General features: G+C 44.5%; 1 protein-coding gene across 1 annotated transcript in view; it reads right to left on the bottom strand.

Moving 5' to 3' along the window:
* The window catches only part of LOC147108924 (transcription factor-like 5 protein), a 41,322-nt gene extending 22,846 nt beyond the window's left edge, over window positions 1-18,476 (bottom strand). Inside the window, exons 1-4 of the mRNA XM_086005878.1 lie at window positions 17,063-18,476; window positions 11,500-11,683; window positions 6,270-6,438; window positions 4,803-5,043 (exon numbers count right to left, since the gene is read on the bottom strand). Coding sequence (XP_085862004.1) covers window positions 4,803-5,043; window positions 6,270-6,438; window positions 11,500-11,683; window positions 17,063-17,799 — 1,331 coding nt within the window. The 5' untranslated portion in view covers window positions 17,800-18,476. The remainder of the gene's footprint in view (window positions 1-4,802; window positions 5,044-6,269; window positions 6,439-11,499; window positions 11,684-17,062) is intronic.
* Window positions 18,477-20,015: the final 1,539 nt, after the last annotated feature.

Here is a 20,015-nt window from a genome sequence, read left to right as displayed (position 1 = left end):
TGTCTAGATCATTAATATATATTGTGAATAGCTGGGGTCCAAGGACCGATCCCTGCGGTACCCCACTAGTCACTGCCTGCCACTCGGAAAAAGACCCGTTTATTGCTTTCTATCTGCCAACCAGTTCTCTATCCAAGTCAAGACCTTGCCCCCAATCCCATGTGCCTTAACTTTACACGCTAATCTCTTATGTGGGACCTTATCGAAAGCCTTCTGAAAGTCCAAATACACCACATCCACTGGTTCTCCCTTATCTATTTTACTGGTTACATCCTCAAAAAATTCCAGTAGATTAGTCAAGCACGATTTATCTTTTGTAAATCCATGTTGACTTTGTCCGATCCTGTCAGTTTTCCAAGTGCTCTGCTATTACATCTTTTATAATGGACTCTAGCATTTTCCCCACTACCGATGTCAGGCTTACCGGTCTGTAATTCCCCGTTTTCTCTCTACCACCTTTTTTGAATAGTGGGGTAACATTAGCTACCCTCCAATCCATGGGTACTGTTCCAGATTCCATTGAATGTTGGAAGATGATCAGCAATGCATCTACTATTTCTAGGGCCACTTCCTTAAGTACCCTAGGATGTAGATTATCAGGCCCTGGGGATTTATCGGCCTTCAATCCCATCAATTTCCCTAACACCATTTCCCTACAAATACTGATTTCTTTCAGTTCCTCCCTTTCATCAGACCCTATGTTCCCCGACATTTCCGGGAGGTTATTTGTGTCCTCCTTTGTGAAGACAGAACCAAAATATGTATTTAATTGGTCTGCCATTTCTTTGTTCCCCATTATAAATTCCCCTGATTCTGACTGCAAGGGACCTACGCTTGACTTCACCAATCTTTTTCTCTTCACATATTTAGAAAAGCTTTTACAGTCAGTTTTTATGTTCCCTGCAAGCTTACGCTCATATTCTATTTTCCCTTTCTTAATTAATCCCTTTGTCCTCCTTTGTTGAATCCTAAACTGCTCCCAATCCTCTGGATTACTGCTTTTTTTGGCCAATTTATATGTCCTCTCCTTGGATCTTATGCTATCCCTAATTTCCCTTGTTAGCCATGGTCAAGTCACCTTTTTTGTTTTATTTTTATGCCAAACTGGGATGAACAAATTCTGTAGTTCATCCATGCGGTCTTTGAATGTTTGCCATTGCCTATCCACCGTTAACCCTTTGAGTGACATTCCCCAATCAATCCTACCCAATTCGCGCCTCAGACCATCGTAGTTTCCTTTATTTAAATTCAGCACCCTAGTCTCCGAGTCAACTACTTCATTCTCCATCTTAAATGAAGAATTCGATCATATTATGATCGCTGTGACCCAAGGGGCCTCGTACAACAAGATTGCTAATTAATCCTCTCTCATTACATAATACCCAGTCTAAGATGGCCTGATCTCTGGTTGGTTCCTCGACATATTGGTCCAGGAAACCATCCCATAAACACTCCAGGAATTCCTCCTCCATAGTATTGTTACTAATTTGGTTAGCCAAATCCATATGTAGATTAAAGTCACCCATGATGACTGCTGTGCCCTTTTTGCACGCTTCTCTAATTTCCCTTTTAATGCCATCCCCAACCTCCGCATTACTGTTTGGAGGTCTATATACCACTCCCACTAACGTTTTCTGCCCCTTGGTATTTCTCAATTCTACCCATACAGATTCCACATCATCAGAGCTAATATCCTTGCTTACAATTGTGTTAATCCCTTCTTTAACCAGCAATGCTACCCCACCTCCCTTTCCTTTTTGCCTATCTTTCCTGAATATTAAATACCCCTGGATGTTGAGTTCCCAGCCTTCGCCACCTTGGAGCCATGTTTCCGTAATCCCAATCAAATCATATTCATTTACCTCTATTTGCGCAGCTAATTCATCCAGCTTTTTACGAATGCTCCTCGCATTAAGACACAAAGCCTTCAGGCTTGTTTTTTTTAACGCTCTTAGACCTATTAGAATTATTATTTACTGTGGCCATGTTTGATTTAGACCGTTGATTGCAGCCAAGGCATGAGGAAGGGGTTGCGCGGGTGCCAGCTCCCCAGAGGGCGAGGTTGTACACGTGTTCTGCTGCACAAGATTGGATGAGGACTTCGATGGGGCGGCCTACAGAAGAAGGCTGATGGGTATGCACAATGAAATGCTTGGTGCATTGGCAGACCTGCCAGAAAGCCTGAGTGCAATGTCAAGGAGCATGGAGGAGTCTGGCATCAACCTTGCACAGGGCTTTGCACAGAGCTTGGAGCCCATCCTTTCCAGCATGGAAGTGATGGTCAACTCCATTGGCGCACTTGTGGACCCAACCATGATGCTGCGTCTGATGACTGATGTCTCAGCTTCCATTACAGCACAAGCAGAAGCCACCCAACGTCTGGGTGCTGCACTGGAAGCTCAGACTGAAGTCATGCCCATTTTTCAACCTGCCCCAACAAATTTAATATATTCAGCCTGAATTAAGGCAGTAAACTCTAGGGGGGAAAAATTGAGTCGCACCCCCTTTGGGGCACTAACTTCGCCAGGGTGCTACTTTTAGCGCCCCGGAAAAATTAGCGCCCCCGCGGCTGAAATTGAATGGTAGCGCCCCAAGAGGGAAGCGGGGCATTACTGGAAGCACCCCGCCTCCCTCTTGGGGCGCTGCGAGGGAATATCGCGGCTCGTCGTGCCACAGTACTGCAGGCCTTCCTCCCCTTCTTAAAGTAGAGGGGCCTTGCACAGTGCGACCCAGGGCCCAACTGGGCCACCGGGGATCGGAGTGCCGGCAAAAGAGAAGTGCTGGGCTCATGGAGCGCAGCCGGCACCGGGTCAAGAGGCTGGGGACGACAGCGGAGGCAGGTGCTGGCAGGTGGCCAGCAACAAAAATGGCCGCCCGGCACCTCGCCTTTAAATAGCGCAGCAATGGCCGCAGGTAGGCCCCCCTGACCCCATCGGAGATAGCGTCCTGCGGTAAGTCAGGGGGCGATACCGAAGATCGCGGCCGGGGCGGGAGCGGGGCGCTGCGCACGGCAATGAAGTCATCGCCGGCGGCGCAGCGCCACGCTAATGGTTAGTGCCGCCGCTAACCTCCTGCTGAATTTCACGGGAGGCGTTGGCGACGCCCAGGCGCTAGTTGCTCTTAGGGTGCTAATGGGAGGTGCAAAACAACTAAATTTTTCCCCCATGAAATTGGTTTGCATCCGAATTTGCAGCCATCGCCACATCGAAACTGATGCGCAAGAGAACCACGCAAAACTGGTCATCTGAACATCACCAGCTTGCTGGGAGCGCTACATGCGCCCCAAGAGGTAATACGCCAGTCGCAAAAAGGAGGAGAATTGGTTGGCGGAGGCACTGGCACTGGGCCTACGGCAAGCCTGGAACGGGAGGAGGGGGCAATGTTACCTTTAAGCTGCACGGCTGCGCAGCTGTTTGGAGCTCCCGCGCAGCTGGCTCATCAGCTTTTAAATGCAGAAACCGCGCTTGCGCAGGTTTTTAAAATGGGCCGCGCAGCCCCTTAAAGGGGTCATGCGGCCCAAAAGAAAATTTAGAGGGAACGTTGGCGAGCGGTGGTCAGCAGCGGGCCACAGTTTCAAAGTGGAGCCGGGAGAAGCACTCCTGCTCCTCCAGGGCTCCACATTCAGGTTTACTTGCCGTTTTTGTGGTAGCCTCCAGTGCACTGGTTTGGCTGGTTTAATACTGAAAACTGGCCGCAGCATGCACGGTGAATTCTGCGGTCAGTTGCAATCCAATTTTCTAAAGGGGTCTCAAACAGGCATTTGGCCCCCTATTTGCATAGGTAATGGGCCGAGTGGTAGTTTCAAGCAGGCACCCTGGATGACTCCAAGACACCCTAATCAATTTAGTATGAGGCGCTCTACTGTTGCAGACTGAGCACACGCACACTGCACGCCATGTTGGACCCTTCAACACCCACTTTATGCCAGAAAATGGGACACTGCCAAATCCAATTTCTACGCCTAACTTTCCAGTTCATTTCAGTTTTTCCATCAATAAGCCTCCTTAGCCTAGCTTAAACAACAGTTGTAAATTTTGGTATTGAATTTCAAAGTTGAACTTAGTTACAATTAATTTAAGTGTGTGGCATCCAGAGGGCCCACTGCTTGGACCATGTTATGTCTAACAGTAAATGGCGTGAACCCAACTGTAAGTTCTTTCTTTCTTAAGCTCGTCAAATTTTCCAATCGAACTAAATATGGAGAGCAATAGACAGAGGATGCAGCTAAAGATGTGTAGGGTTTAGACTGATTAGGCAACTGGGCAGACAATTTGCAAATGAATTTCAGTACTGAGAAATGTAAAGTACTTCTTGAAGAAATGTGGATCATAAGTATCGGGAATGGAACTGAATTAGCACAGGAAAACTTAGAAAGAGACATGGAAGTAATGCAGACACATGACTTTCAAAGTTCACAGAATGTGGCAAAGCAATTAAAAAGCTAATGGATGCTAAGATACGTTTGGAATTACAAGTACATTGAGGTTATACTGAGACTTTATAATGCACTGGACAGTCCTCACTGATAGAATTTAGATTTCTAACAGCAGTGTGAAGTAAAAGCACCCATATCCTCAGGACAGCTTAAAAGCAGTTTGAAGCTGGTGTAACACAGGCTGATTTGAATCCCTTTTTCTTTTCTCCCCCTAAGTTTTTCATTACTTATTTGGAGACTGTGAGACACGAAGCAAAGGTGAAATGCAAACGCTATTTGATCAACATTTGCTCAATAACATTTAGGCTGAATTTTAAATGAGACATTTACCAAAACTGCTCTCCTTCCTATCCCATTCAGGGCTCACCTGCGGTCTCTCTCCATTCGGTTGTGTCTCTCTCTTCGCTGGCAGTTCAGTTCCTGTTGGTTCCCATGTGTCGGGCCAGGGGCAGTTGGATGTGTTGGTTGCCACAGTCCACCTTGGGCAACATTTTGATTCTCTGTCATGTTAGTGAGGTCACTAAGAACTTTGTGTTCGATTTCTACGTTAGCTTGCCGTGAACGACTGCGACAGCGTTTGTTTGCTACCTGCTTGCCTAGAGTTTCATCTGTGCAGAAAAAACAAATTATGAAACATTTTCTTTCTTTCATTAGTACTGTTCTCTTCAAATACTAATCAGTAGTAAACTGGCAAGGATTTAAAATATAATGGAAATTACACTTTTCTGATGTTTAATCAAAATTAAAGTAAAACTGCGGTGTTCCTAAACAAATATACTGCCCAGGGAGAAAAAGTTGTCGGGTTTCCCCATTATTCTCAGTTTATAGTGTGACCCAAATTAAAAAGCGAACACTGACTGCATGACCACCACTTGTTCATTTTTGGTGAAAACAATGTCCTCACATACAAATACATTTTTTAGCCTAGATTTTCCGAGCAGGATTGCCTGCTTTGTCAGTGCAAATCGCGTAATTCTGGTTGGAAAAGTGGATGGGATTCCACAACTTCCTGGAGATGGTACTAGGGTTAAGTACAATAGGTGGTCATGGAATGGGCACAGTAATATATTATACAGTATAATTGTACTTTAGCCATTCATTAACTATACCCTTGTGCAATTATTCTAAATCAAAAATTGTGAGCAGCATCATTACTGGCACCAATGAGATGAAGCATGGCATGATGATAAACACCCAGTGTATCCGGACTGGCTTCATCCATCAAGTTACCACCATTCATATCTGCAGGTCTCAGCACACCTACTTGCCTTCACAGGATTCGGGTCATCAGAGATCTGGATTTTGAGTTCTCCCATCTGCTACAAGGACACTTTCAGCTACCATGCAGCACTGGGCTGGCACATCCAGTGACAGCAATGGTCAGATGTGGCCTACAACTTGACAAGTCATCAGATCATTCAATTTTGGGGGGATATCAGCCAAAGCAGACCATATCGTCATCCAATGCCAAGAGAGGCATACCTTCCAGCAACAGGAATCCGATTCTTCCTCGCTCTAGCCCTAGAGCCCAATGTAGTTTAGCTCCAGCTGAGATGAGCTAACTCAGTAGAGTGGGGACTAAGCCTGGAAGCTTCTTCTTCCGTATGACTCAGCTTCACAGAGCAGTACAATTACCAGTTGAGCCATCAGGGAACTTTGCAGAAAAACAGTGTTTTTTCCTTAACATTTACCACCAATAAAATGAGAATGTTGCCAGCCAAATTAGGAACATTCTCATGGATACCACTCACGCCTGCCACCTGGAAGGTTATTCTGGAGATCTCAATTTAATTATATCTATATCTGCTAAATGTCAGTAAAATAGTATCTTTACCTTCTACTTTAATCCAGACTTGCTCAGGTAAAGGTTTGTTTCTGTTGCAGTTACTCAGTGCCTGTCTGGCTGATTGGAGTTCCTGCTGGAAACATAAAGAGAATGCTCTTGGCAGGGCAAGCTCCTGAGGGCTGGCAGACTCGAGCACATGTACCTGGTTTCCTGTGCCCTATTAAAGCCAATTAAAGGAACCAGTTAAGTGCCTCCACATTAAACCAATAGCCAGTAATGCATTACCAACTATTACAGTGCTTGAGCACTACGAGAGCTCATTGTGCATCATAACACATGGTTAGAGTGTGTCCGAAGAATATAGCACTATCTTGGTGTTCAAATAGTGCTTATAAGCCCCTTTCAATTTTTAGATATCTGAATTTTAAGATTGTATATAACATTACAAAATAAACATAGATAGCAACTGCTTTATAATATATTGGTAAATTATCTGTGACATTGCCCATGGTCAATTGGTGGATATCGTTTTTTTTTAAACAAAATGGTGATCGAGTTGGGAGAATTCAGATACATGCTGCACAGTCACCTAGTGGCATGGTGATAGTTAACATGATCAAATTGAAAGGGAAATGTTGACATAGCTATTTACAATAGTAAATGTTGGCACAAAAGCATAACCAATATCAAGTAAGACTTGTGGAAATCTGATCCAACAGCACCTGAAAGAGAAAGACAGGCGAATATATTTCAGGTGAAACTCTCCATCAGGATAGTTCATTGTCGTGATTTATACTTTTCAACCTATTGCTGATCACTATTCTGGTGCAAGGTTATTATATGATCACATGACAAAGAGCCATACATCATTTATACGAAAAATAAATACAATGGCTTAATAATCATATTATCTGTGTTATTTTGGATTAAATCCAATTGATGAATGCAATGTGGGGGGTCAATGTTTGGATCTGATTACATCTAGCCGATGTTTTGTCAGTGGCTTTTGTGTTCATTTTTTCTGTTTTTATCATTCTCTCTCCCTTTGAGTTGTTTTGCTTCCTATGCAAGTCAAATAACATTTGTGTACAGAAGAGTCATGTTTCAAGATTTTTACCTATTTGACCTGGAAGGGATTTTAGGATTTGATTAGAACCTTTAACTAGAGTACCAGATGAAATAACTATCAGAATTGTGTCGTTTTTGAATAACAGATCAGTTTGAGACAGTTATTAGTACATTCCAGAAAGGTTTGCACCTGTAATTTTGGATTGGTTTCCATTCAGAGGTGCTAGCAGGGGTCTTCACTAAACAGACAATGAAGCAGTTGCTATAGCTCATACACCCGGGGAGGATTCGGATTCAAGGCAGTAGCTTTGATTGACAGCTCAATCAATTACCAACAGAGAGTTGAGGGAGAATAAGAGGCTAAAGCTTTTGTCTTCTTCGCTCTATGAGGAAAAAGGCAGTCTAGAGAATGTTCGATTCTTAAACAATCAGTGATACATGGAGCTCTTGTTTTCTAAGGATAGTGCCAGTCAGTTCCAAGATTTCTGACTTGTAAAATGAGTTAGGGCAATGTTTGTATAACTGATTTCTCATGTTATGAGGAACAGTAAGAAATTGACTGAATTTCACTGAAAACTGTATTCTGAAGATTCACATGCAGAAAGCAATTCACTGGTTCACGATTGGCCTTGTCTCACTAAAGTGCTTTTCAGTCCCCGTTCCAAAAGATACACACAAGATCACAGTACACACAATAAGGAGTCTTGCTGTTATGGCCCCAGGTCTTGCTATTATCAATTCGATATTGAGTAGTAAAAGATTACTCCAGATCGTACAGGATGAGAGGTCTGCTTATGGAGTGAAACTCCAAAAAAAAGGACACCATCCCAAAGGAAGGAGATACTAGGCGGGGTGATCAAAAACTTAGTCAAAGTAGTGGGTTTTAAAGCAGAAGAGAGGGTAGAGAGAGGCAGGGATTTAGAGAGAGAATTTCAGATTGTGGGGCCTAGGTGGCTAAAGCAACCAATGGTTGACAAGGAGGAGAAGAGGGGGGGGGACATAGGCCAGTCAGAGGAATGGAGAGTTCAGGGGGGTGGGGGTTGCTGTTTGGGCTGGAAAGCTTACAGAGATAGGCAGGGGCAAGGCCATGAAGGAATTTAAAATGCCGATGACATATTTACAATTTGAAGTGTCCAGAGCCAATGTAGGTGAGCAAAGAAAGGGGTGATGGGTGAGCGGGACTTGGTGTGGGATATGGGAAGCAGAGTTTTGGATGAGCTGAAATTTGCAGCAGATGGGTGACGAAGGCATGGACGAGGGTTTTGCCGACAAATGGGCTGTGGTGTGGCTTACCGGCCTGACCAGCACCACTGTACCCAAGAATATATCTAATGCAGGACCCTAAACTTGTAACAATATGTTTACGAATATTTTTCAGAACTATGTAATTGTTAATGTGTTTAGTATGTTTAAATATTATTTTTAGCTAATCTGAGCAAGAAAGCAAAATGGCAGCCTAAAGCAGTTTCAAAAAAATGCTTTCATAATTTGCAGCTGTTGGCACTTCATAATCTATAGCTCTAAACTAAAATTTGAGCCATTTGATTAGTTAGGTGTATGTAGGTTGTTGATTCATGATTGATAATGGTAGACATTCCTATTGGTTAGATATTGGAAGAGATCGGTACAGCTAACTACACCCAGTGGTTATTTAAGCCAATCAGGAAAGTGCGGTGACTTTTCATGCTATGCTATCTACTCCTCTGAATTCAAAATAGTTTAATTAACTCAATTTTTTAGTACTACAAATTCACTTTTTGCTGTGTTATTTACATTACTTACTTCAAATTATTGGATAGTTCAATTTTTTTTAGGCCAAAAATTGACATTGAATTATCAGTAGATTGTTGGATCCTGAAGTTCTGCCGAGTTCCTCCTGCAGAAACCCTGGGGGAACCCTCAGGGTTATTCCAGGTCTCCGCTGTTTCTCTGGGAGTTCTGCCACAGTTAAGGCAGGGGACCAGGAGAACCCCTGCCCAATTTCTGGGCTCCTGTGTATATGTATGACCTTCTGCACCTGACATACACATAAAACATGATTGTTCATTTATCACTATCGGGTCTCCTATGGTAGTGCACGTGCTATGTTGCTGAATATGGTCTCTTTCTTACCTGCCTCTATGTCTTTATGTTGCTGTTTTGTTCTCTCTTCTTCTGCTTGTCTCCCTCTATCTTCTTTCAGCTTCTCTCTCTTTAATGCTTCTCTCTCTTCTCTTCTGATTCTCTTTCTGTCTTCCTCTTGTTTCCTTTCAGTGGTGAATTGTGTGGAGGGGAAAGGAGCCACTGAAGGCGATGGGGAAAATGTGGCTGGCAACCCCCCAACAGGTCCCTTCCCATCACTTCATCTCATCACGCAATGTGTCCCCCACCCCATTTGCATGATGTCTTATCCCTTTGCCTTCCTCCTACCCCCAATTTTCCTCCTACCCCCTCACTTCTATGGCTACTGCTACTTACTTCCCTTGCTACCCCTACCTTCCCCTTTGAAATACTCACTCAACTAGTGTATCCTTCCCCCCCCAATCGCTCTGCTGCCACCCATCTCACTCAACTCTTTATCCACTCCCATTTGCTCAAGAGCAAATGGCAAAAGACCAGAAGTCCCCTTCACTCCTCCATACCCTTCCTACTCTTCCCTCCTACCCAATGTTTGCTTTCAACATTTTACTTTATTGTGTTTTTAAAGAACTCTTAGGATAAGGAAAGAAACTTTGCCTGCCTCTCTCTATCTTATAGTGTCAACAGTTATAATATTTATATTTTTAACTATTAAAGCACAAAAGTCGATAATTACAGGATTTCTGTTCGTTTCAAATTTCTAAATATTGTTTTAATTAATTCAAATGAAGCTGAGGCAAGGCACTCCATCTCTCTCCCTTTCATCTTAATCTGCTCTCTGAAGTTTATAGAACACAAAACAAAAGCTACAACAGTTGCATAATCAGCAGTCTGTCATTTATCTCTTGTTTAAAAAAAATCAATATAAATGCTACCTGAATATCGCTTTTCAAATTTGTCCTGGAGCATTTCTTAAAATAATTTAGAAAAACTGAGCAGGAATTCCTAGAAGCTTAAGAAAACTATTCCAGTAGTTTGGCTTATTAAAGATACTGCTGCACCTTGGGAAGCTGGGCGGACTGCACAATCTGTATTCAGCCTACAGAGTCACAGCTCTGGGCAAAAATATCAAGACCAAGCACAGGCTTTTGGAAAAAGCTGAAGTCTTCAGGTAAAAACTTTAATCAAGGCATTAAAAGACACAATGCAATAGTTACATTTACTTGTGATATTGTGAAATATGTCATTTTAAATTTTGTTTTAAACCTTACTTTATACATTAGAAGTTTGTTACTGAGAAATAAAACGGTGCTCTAAATGTTTTCTAGAAAGCATTTTGATTGACGTGTAAGGAAAAAGTTATACAGCACCACGTGGTGGTGTGACAGGGAACCATGATGGGTTCGTAATAAAATTGAAGATTGAAACTCATATTACAGCACCTCTTACTGAAATCACAGGGATGCAGGACAGGTAAATATGGACATAATAATATGGGGATCTCCATAGGAAATGTTTACACTGCAGTTTTCAATGGAGTGTGCAACCTATGTAAGAATTTTAATATATTATATACGGATGTATTAAAAGGAAAGGTAACTCTATATGGAAGTATTATTTCCCATTACAGTTCCCCCTTGGCCTTTGATTTAAAAAAATGGTTAAATTACCTTCACTTAATGGCTAAATTACCTTCACCCCAGTCCAACTCTGGCATCTCCACACCATCACTTAATGGGGTCAGCCATGGAGCCCTGTAAACATCCATTAAGGAAACAGTATGTGGGGCAGGCAAAATGGTCTGATATCCGACAGGTAAAGCCCCTTCTGAGGCATCTGCTGCACAGCAAAGAGATTCATGTTTACAGATTCATTAGAGACCATTCTGAACCAACCTGTGTGTTTTTTTGGCCCAAATTTCTGCTGAATATTTGCATAGAACAAATGTTACCTCGTGTGTGTGTATATATAAGAAATACCAGTTTGCTATAAAATGCTTTGTACTACCCACTCAAGGAGAACCCATAAAAATAATAATGATGCTCCAAAAGCAGTATTTCAATGGGGAATACTATATTTAATGATTTACGTTGAACAGCAGAAATGAGGTGGAGAATTTGATCTTACCCATACAATTAGGCAACTTTCTTACCTGAGTTTGACTGGAGCTAGTACTGCCAGTTGGCGTACATGTATTCGGTGTGTACAAAGGGTGTGCAAACTGCAGAGCAGGAGGAGGCCCAGTCTTGCTCTTGACTAAAGTTGTACATTTGCTTTGCTGTGGATGGAGAGGTATCCCCATCAGCTCTGAAGGATGCCGGATCAAAGCGACCAAACTACAGCACAATGAAGGAAAAACAGATCATACATACATCTGCAGATTTTTATAGCATATGCATTTCCTCTGTAAGCACAAATACAAGTTTTCTTATGCCTACGGTTCAAAAGATTATAACAAAATCTTTGCCCAAGCTTTCTCACAATTTTAAACCCCTAAAGGTAAACAATTTAAACTGTATTAACAAACCAGAAGGATGCTGTCTTCAACAGAACAATCTGAAACATGCCAATATTCTTGCAGGGAGGTTTGCTAGTGCTGTTGGGCAGGGTTTAAACTAGCTTGGCAGGGGGGTGGGCACCAGCATATAGGAGTAGAAAAGAGGAATAAGGTGCATAAAAAAGAGTGTGTGTTGGATAGTACGAGAGAAGAAAGTAGTACTAGAGGAGGAAGTAGTACCACATTAGATAGGAGCAGTCTAAGAAAGACTACGAAAAATTCAAAAATGGGTTTAGAATGCATGTACATAAATGCACAAAGTGTGGTGAATAAGGTTGGTGAGCTACAAGCACAATTAGCTGTGTGGCAATATGATGTTGTGGCAATAACGGAAAGGTTGCTTAAAAACGGTTAGGACTGGGCACTTAATATTCAAGGGTACAAGGTGTTCAGAAAAGATAGGGAAGGAAAAAAGGGAGGTGGGGTGGCAGTGCTGATTAAGGAAGACATTGTAGTGTTGGAAAGGGAGGATGTTCTTGAGGGGACAAGGACAGAATCCATTTGGTTAGAGTTGAGGAGCAAAAAGGGCATGATCACGCTATTGGGGGTATTCTACAGGCCTCCAAATAGTGAGTGGGAGGTATGCAAGAGCTATAGAGTGGTGATATTGGGGGACTTTAATTACCCAAATATCGATTGGGATAATGCTAGGGTAAAGGGAAAGGAGGGGGAGGAATTTCTGAATGTGTTCAAGAGAATTTCCTTGACCAATATGTTCTTGGCCTAATTAGGAAGGAGGCATTGCTGGATCTGGTGCTGGGTTGACCAAGTGTCTGTGGGAGAGCACTTGGGTACGAGTGATCATCGTATCATAAGATTTAGATTAACAATGCAGAGGAGCAAGGAACAATCTAGAGTGGAACTTCTAAACTGGAATAGGGCTAACTTCAATGGAATGCAAAACGATTTAGCCAGAATAAAATGGAACCAAAGACCGACAGGAAAAACTGTAACGGAACAATGGGTGATCTTTAAGGACGAGATGTTCCAAGTACAGGCTAGGTACATTTCAACAAGAGGGAAGGGTAAGGGAACCAAAGCAAGGGCTCCTTGGATGACGAGGGAGATAGAGAAGATGATGAAACAAAAAATAGGGTGTATGATGCATGTCAGGTGAATTCTTCAAGGGAGAACCAGACCAAATACAGTAAGTTGAGAGGGGAAGTGAAGATGAAAATAAGATTGGCAAAGAGAGAATCTGAGAGTAGAATGGCGGTTAACATAAAAGGAAACCCAAAAATCTTCTACAGGCATGTAAACAATAAGCGGGTAGTAAGAGACGGGATGGGGCCTATTAGGGACAAAGAAGGTGATATATGCTTAGAGGCGCAGGGCAAGGCTAGAATACTCAATGAGTACTTTTTAATCGGTGTTTACTAAGGAGGTGGATGCTGACAAAACATCGGTAGAAGTGGAAAAGGTAGAAGCAATGGAAAGGGTGAACATTGATAGACAGATGTACTGGAAAGGCTGGGTATGCTTAGAGTGGATAAGTCGCCTGATCCAGATGGCTTGCATCCCAGGTTGCTAAGGGAATTGGGGAAGGAGATAGCGGAAGGGCTTGCCATAATTTTCCAATCTTCCCTAGATGCGGGGGAGGTGCCTAAGGATTGGAAAGTGGCAAATGTAATACCATTGTTCAAGAAAGGGTGCAAGGACAATCCAAGTAACTACAGGCCGGCAGTTTAACATCAGTGGTGGGTAAAGTTTTAGAAACAATAATCAAGGAAAAAATTAATGGGCACTTGTAGAGGTTTAAGCTAATTAAGGAGAGCCAACACGGATTTGTAAAAGGCAGATCATGTTTGACTAATCTAATTAAATTTTTTGATTAAGTAACAGGGAGGATTGATGAAGGGAATGCAATGGATGTTGTCTACATGGATTTTCAGAAGGCGTTTGGCAAAGTACCACATAGAAGGCTGGTTAACAAAATTGAGGCTCATGGAATAGGTGGGTCAGTGGCATCTTGGATAAGGAATTGGTTTAAGGACAGAAAACAGCGAGCTGTGGTAAATGGCTGTTTTTCAGACTGGAGGATGGTAGACAGTGGTGTTCCCCAAGGGTCAGTGCTGGGGACACTGCTTTTTTTGATATATATATATAAATGACCTGGATATTGGAATACAGAGTAGAATTTCTAAATTTGCCGATGACATCAAACTTGGGGGTATGGCAACCAGTGAGGATGATACCAATCGACTGCAACATGACTTAGAAAGGCTAGCAGAATGGGCAGACAAGTGGCAGATGGAATTTAATACAGAGAAGTGTGATGTGATGCATTTTGGCAGAAGGGGAGAGGCAACATACATTTAATGGCAGTTTTAAAGGACAGAGGGACCTGGGAGTTAATGTGCATAGGTCCCTGAAGGTGGCGGGACATATTGAGAGTGTGGTTAGCAAAGCATATGGGATCTTGGGCTTCATAATAGAGGTATTGAGTACAAAAGTAGAGAAGTTATGCTGAACCTTTATAAAGCGCTGGTTCGGCCACAACTGGAGTATTGCGTCCAGTTCTGGTCACCACACTTTAGGAAGGATGTGAAGGCACTTGAGAGGGTGCAGAGAAGATTTACCAGAATGGTTCCGGGGATGGGGGATCTTAGCTACAAGGACAGGTTGGAGAAGCTGGATTTGTTTTCATTAGAGCAAAGAAGGTTGAGGGGTGATTTGATAGAGGTGTACAAGATTATGACGGGTTTGGATAGGCTAGACGGGGAAAGGCTGTTCCCACTAGTTGATGGTACAAGGACTAGGGGACACACATTTAAGGTTTTGGGCAAGAGATACAGGGGGGACGTGAGGAAAAACTTTTTTACGCAGTGAGTGACGAGGACCTGGAACTCACTGCTGATGGAAGTGGTGGAAGCGTAAACTTGCTGGGCTACGGGGATAGAGAGGGGGAATGGGACTGACTGGATTGCTCGACAGAGAGCCGGCACGGGCTCGATGGGCCGAATGGCCTCCTTCTGTGCTGCTAAAACTCTGATATGAAAAAATATTCATTAGATGTGTGTTTATTAGTGTCATAATGTTTGTGACAAGTAAAAGTAAGACTACAAATGTAGCATTCCATCAACTTGATTAAAACTACAGATGAAAATAGTGTACAAATATTATCCAGCAGTCTTGGAACAGTTCTTGATTCTGTACCTACGATTCAAAGTATTTTTCTTAAAACAAGATCCTACACATAGGAAAGCTAGGCTAAGGGCAGAATTCTTACACAAAGGGTAATTTATACTAGTACGATAGCAAAATACTGCAGATGCTGGAAATCCGAAATAACAACAGAAAATGCTGGAAAAACTCAGCAGGCCAGGCAACATCCGTGGAGAGAAATTAGAGTTGATGTTTCGGGTCGAAACCCTTTTTCAAAACTGGAAAGGAAATGAAATAGATCGAAGGCAGGGCTGCGATAGAACAAAAGAAATAAAGAGACATTAAGAGGTATTCAAAACCAGACGAGATGGTGATAGGACAGTGGAGACAAAAGGCGGCTCAGATTAGGTGTGAAGTGTACTGGCAGGATGGGAGACAGCTGCCGTGTGGGAGAGAGAAAAAAAAGGAAAGGGGGGGGGGTGGGGAAGGGAAGACCCAAAACAAAGGGGTGGAAAAAAATATAAGTAAAAATGTAATAGGGGCCGAGGTTATGATCTGAAATTGTTGAACTCGATATTGAGTCCGGAAGGCTGCAAAGTGCCTAATCGGAAGATGAGGTGCTGTTCCTCGAGTTTACGTTGAGCTTCCGTGGAACAATGCAAGAGGCCGAGGACGGTGAGGTCCGAGTGGGAATGGAGCGGTGAATTAAAATGACAGGCGACCGGAAGCTCGGGGTCCCCCTTACGGACTGAACGGAGGTGTTCCGCAAAGCGGTCACCCAATCTGCGTTTGATCTCCCCAATGTAGAGGAGACCGCATCGTGAGCAGCGAATACAGTATACTAGATTGCAAGAAGTACAAGTAAATCGCTGTTTCACCTGGAAGGGGTGTTTGGGGCCCTGGACAGTGGGAAGGGGGGGTATAGGGGCAGGTGTTACATCTCCTGCGCTTGCACAGGAAGGTGCCAGGCGAAGGGGAAGGGCTGTTGGGGGTGATAGAGGAGTGGACTAGGGTGTCTCGGAGGGAGCGGTCCCTACGGAATGCTGGGAGGGGAGGGGAAGATGCATTTGGTGGTGGGATCACTTTGGAGGTGGCGGAAATGGCGGAGGATGATCCGTTGAATGTGGAGGCTGGTGGGGTGAAAGGTGAGGACAAGGGGAACCTTTCCATGGATGTTACCTGGCCTGCTGAGTTTTTCCAGCATTTACTGTTGTTATTTTGGTAATTTATACTATCTCTGTTATTTTGCAAATAATATGTAAGCAACAAAGACTTAATTATTGAACTAAATTAAGATGCTCTGCAGTTGTTGGTTATGAGTATAAACTTAATGTACAAATAAAACTGAAAAAATTATCTCCAACTGTTCTCTTAAAAACAAACCCTTGCTTTAGGTGGTAGCCTAACCAGCGACGCCCACATCCCATCAATGAATAAAAAAAATTAAAAAAAGATATGCATTGGGTACGTGGGTAGTTAAATGTATATTGAATGAGCGGTTTAGATTTTATCAAATTCCAAAAGGAAAATAATACATTGGGTTCTTCTAGAACTAGGTACATTTTATAGATGAGGATATCACATTGGTGATGCATTTATTTGAGTGGATCCATAAGTCCACAAATTGTACAAATGTGTTATTACACGCTGGTCTGTGCATGACTTATTCAATGAACGTGTTGAAAAATGTAAGCACTTCCATTACCTAGTAGTTTTGTTTGTAAATGTTTAGTAAGGGTATGGGCTTCTGCAAATGCAGAAAAATACCCAATAGCATAGTGAAGAGGTTTATTGTTACGGCAGGTTAAAATTTATTGTGCCCCTGCTTGAAGTGGTCCCATACCAGTCAGAGAGCTATATAGTTGAAACCAATTTTACACAGGCTACCTGTTTGCAATAAGAAGTCAATATTAATTCGAATTTATCAGACTTAAATCTGTATTAAGAGACCACCGAATCAAAGGGTGTTTGTTATGGACAGGTTTCACCGTATATAATTCTTAACTATTCTCTGAATTCCATGTAGACAATGTCGACTAGTTGAGAAACACACTTGTTAAACGTAACTCCAGAATCCTGCAGCTCCTGGTTTTCATTTGGGACTGCATTAAATCTGTCTTCAAGGCGAACTCTGGGTCCAGTTTTACATCTGGATTCTTGTCCTGTCATTGAGTTATCCCCTGAATTCTTCTCCTTGTCTGAATTACGCGCTGGGTCCCTATTTTTCAGTGTTAGTCCATTAGGTCGGGTGGTTTCTGCAGAAGAATTATGTGAGAATTTCTCCATATTTTGCAAATTATTACTGCTGTTAACCGGTAATGGAGGGTCATTCAAAAGCATCATTTTTAACTCTTGGAAATCAATCTGTCCTAAACATTGACTGTTAGCCACGTAGTGAGAATCGGAGGTTGGGTTCGTAGTGCTTGTGACTGGGTACAGGTTCTGGTTGGCAGAGTTAGCGGTTGAGTAAGGCACCTGGTTAACCGAGCTGGCTGTCGGAAATGGAGCCTGTCTAGTAGAATTGGTAGACTGGTACAAAGTAGGATTCAGACGCGTCTCCAGTTCAGCTTCCCCTGGCTGGGACTCCATGTGCGAGTAAAGGATGTGCTGCAGTTGGGTGTATTCGACCTCACTCATGTCCACGAGGCTAAGATCAGTGTTGGTGAAGTTCAGTCCTGGCTCTGTAAAAGGGCACTCGGAAGGACAAGTGGTTGGGGTTGGCTCCGTGGGCCTGGGATCAGGAGATGGAGAATGGGGTGGCTCTGGTGTGGCCTCAGAAGAAAGCATCATCCAGTTAGAAGATTTAAAAAATAATCTCCTCACGTCTACAATAACATAGGGTGGCAAAAAAAAGATGCACTACACTTTGACAATAATACTACCTGTCCCCACCTAAGCCAACAAGAGATATTTTCACAATTAAAAACAAGGCACTGAGGGGGGGGGCCTTTAAAAATTCATATGCTAGCCACCTTCCTTGATGTTTTAAACTTGTGTTCTGAAACACAACCTTGAAAAAAAAAACACAATCCTAGGGTAGGGGTCACTGCTTCAAAGACTATCTATGGTGATTTCACACTCACACACACACACACAAGCGTCGAGTGCAACACCAACTGAGATCTCAATCTCGACTTATTAATTGGGGGAAAAAATACACAATTCCTTCAGAGAGAGGGAGAAGGAAGGGGAGTGAAGAATACCAGGCGGATAAGAATAATTCACAGCCCTCAGGCCGGGAGAAGCGCCCGACCCATCGCACAATGCAGACCCTCGCCCGCCTCTACATGAAGACAACATTCACAGGCTCATCAGAGGGGGGGAGGGAGGGGCGCGCACACACACAAGCAACAAAGCACTACTGAAAGGGGAGGACAGGAGGGTTTTTTGTTTTAACACAGTTTTTTTTGACCCCACCCCCCAGCTTTTTCCACGCGCCCAAAGCCGCCTCCTCCCCCCGGAAAGTCGCGAGCTCCCGATCCGCCGCTCCGCCCCGCCCCGTTTGAAAAGGCGCCCGAGCAACCGCCAGCCACGGTGCACGCGCCGGTCCCGCCCCCCGTCCGTCAGCGCCTGGCCCCGCCCCCGTCTGTCAGCGTCTGGCCCCGCCCCCGCCCATCCATCAGCGCCTGGCCCCGCCCCGCCCATCCATCAGCGCTTGGCCCCGCCCCCGCCCATCCATCAGCGCCTGGCCCCGCCCCCGGCCCATCCATCAGCGTCTGGCCCCGCCCTCGTCCGTCAGCGTCTGGCCCCGCCCCTGCCCCATCCGTCAGCGTCGGCCCCGCTCCATCTGTCAGCGCCTGGCCCCGCCCCCATTTAATCAGCGCCTGGCCCCGCCCCTGCCCCATCCGTCAGTCACCGCCTGGCCACGCCCCCGCCCCGTCCTTCACCGCCTGGCCCTGGCCCCGTCCCCCACCGTCACCGCCTGGCCCCGCCCCCGTCCCCCATCCGTCACCGCCTGACCCCGCCCCCGTTCCGTCAGCGCCTGGCCCCGCCCCCCACCGTCACCGCCTGGCCCCGCCCCCGTCCCCCATCCGTCACCGCCTGGCCCCGCCCCCGCCCCCTCCGTCAGGCACCAGGAAACAGTGAGGGAGAAAGGGTCGATCTTTGATAATGGAAAAGAATCAACAGTCAAGAATGCATTTTTCTGGTGTAATCTTCAACTGATTGCTGTTCTGGTTTTGTTTTTTTTAAATTTAAAATTGAACAATTTATTTACAGTTAATGACATTACAGAACCCAGGTCTCAGCTCTGTGTACAAAGTCACAAGCCATCATTCCCTACAAGGCAGGGGTCTCACACACAATTATATAAACACGAGTACTAACCTTCTTCTTAAGCAGTCCCTCGAAACCAAGGATGGCTTGCTTCCACATTAAAAATGAGTTTGCAGGTGACTGATGAGTCCAATGAGGGACCTACAGTCTCTGTCACAGGTGGGGCAGACGGTGGTTGAAGGGGCGAGTGGGTGGAGTGGGTAGGTTGACGTGCGCTCCTTGCGCTGCCGGCGCTTGGCGGGTATCACTGCTGCTCTGTAGACCATGAGCTTAGTGCTGGGTTTGAGGTCCTGGTCTTCAAACACCCTCAGGCGACTGAAGGCTGCACTGGCACCCTGAAGGCAGTGTTGGACTTTGTCGCCGATGTCTGCCCTTGTTGACAGTAGGCTCCCGAGGTATGGAAAGTGGTCCTCGTTGTCCAAGGCCTTGTCGTGGATTTTGATAATCAGGGGGCAGTACTGTCTGGCGGGGGCAGGTTGGTAGAGGACCTTTGTCTTACGGATGTTTAGTGTAAGGCCCATGCTCTCGTACGCTTCGGTGAAGGTGTTGACGATGGTTTGGAGTTCGACCTCCAAGTGAGTGCAGACGCAAGCGTCGTCTGCATACTGTAATTCGACGACAGAGGATGGGGCGACCTTGGATCTGGACTGGAGGCGACGGAGGTTGAACAGTTTCCCATTTGTTCTGTAAATTAGCTCCACTCCAGTGGGGAGCTTACTGAGGGTGAGATG

Source organism: Somniosus microcephalus, chromosome 13, assembly GCF_052327205.1.
Source record: "Somniosus microcephalus isolate GS21.2 chromosome 13, FLI_Smic_1.0, whole genome shotgun sequence".
NCBI lineage: Eukaryota > Metazoa > Chordata > Chondrichthyes > Squaliformes > Somniosidae > Somniosus > Somniosus microcephalus.
This window is presented reverse-complemented; position numbering and strand designations above follow the sequence as displayed.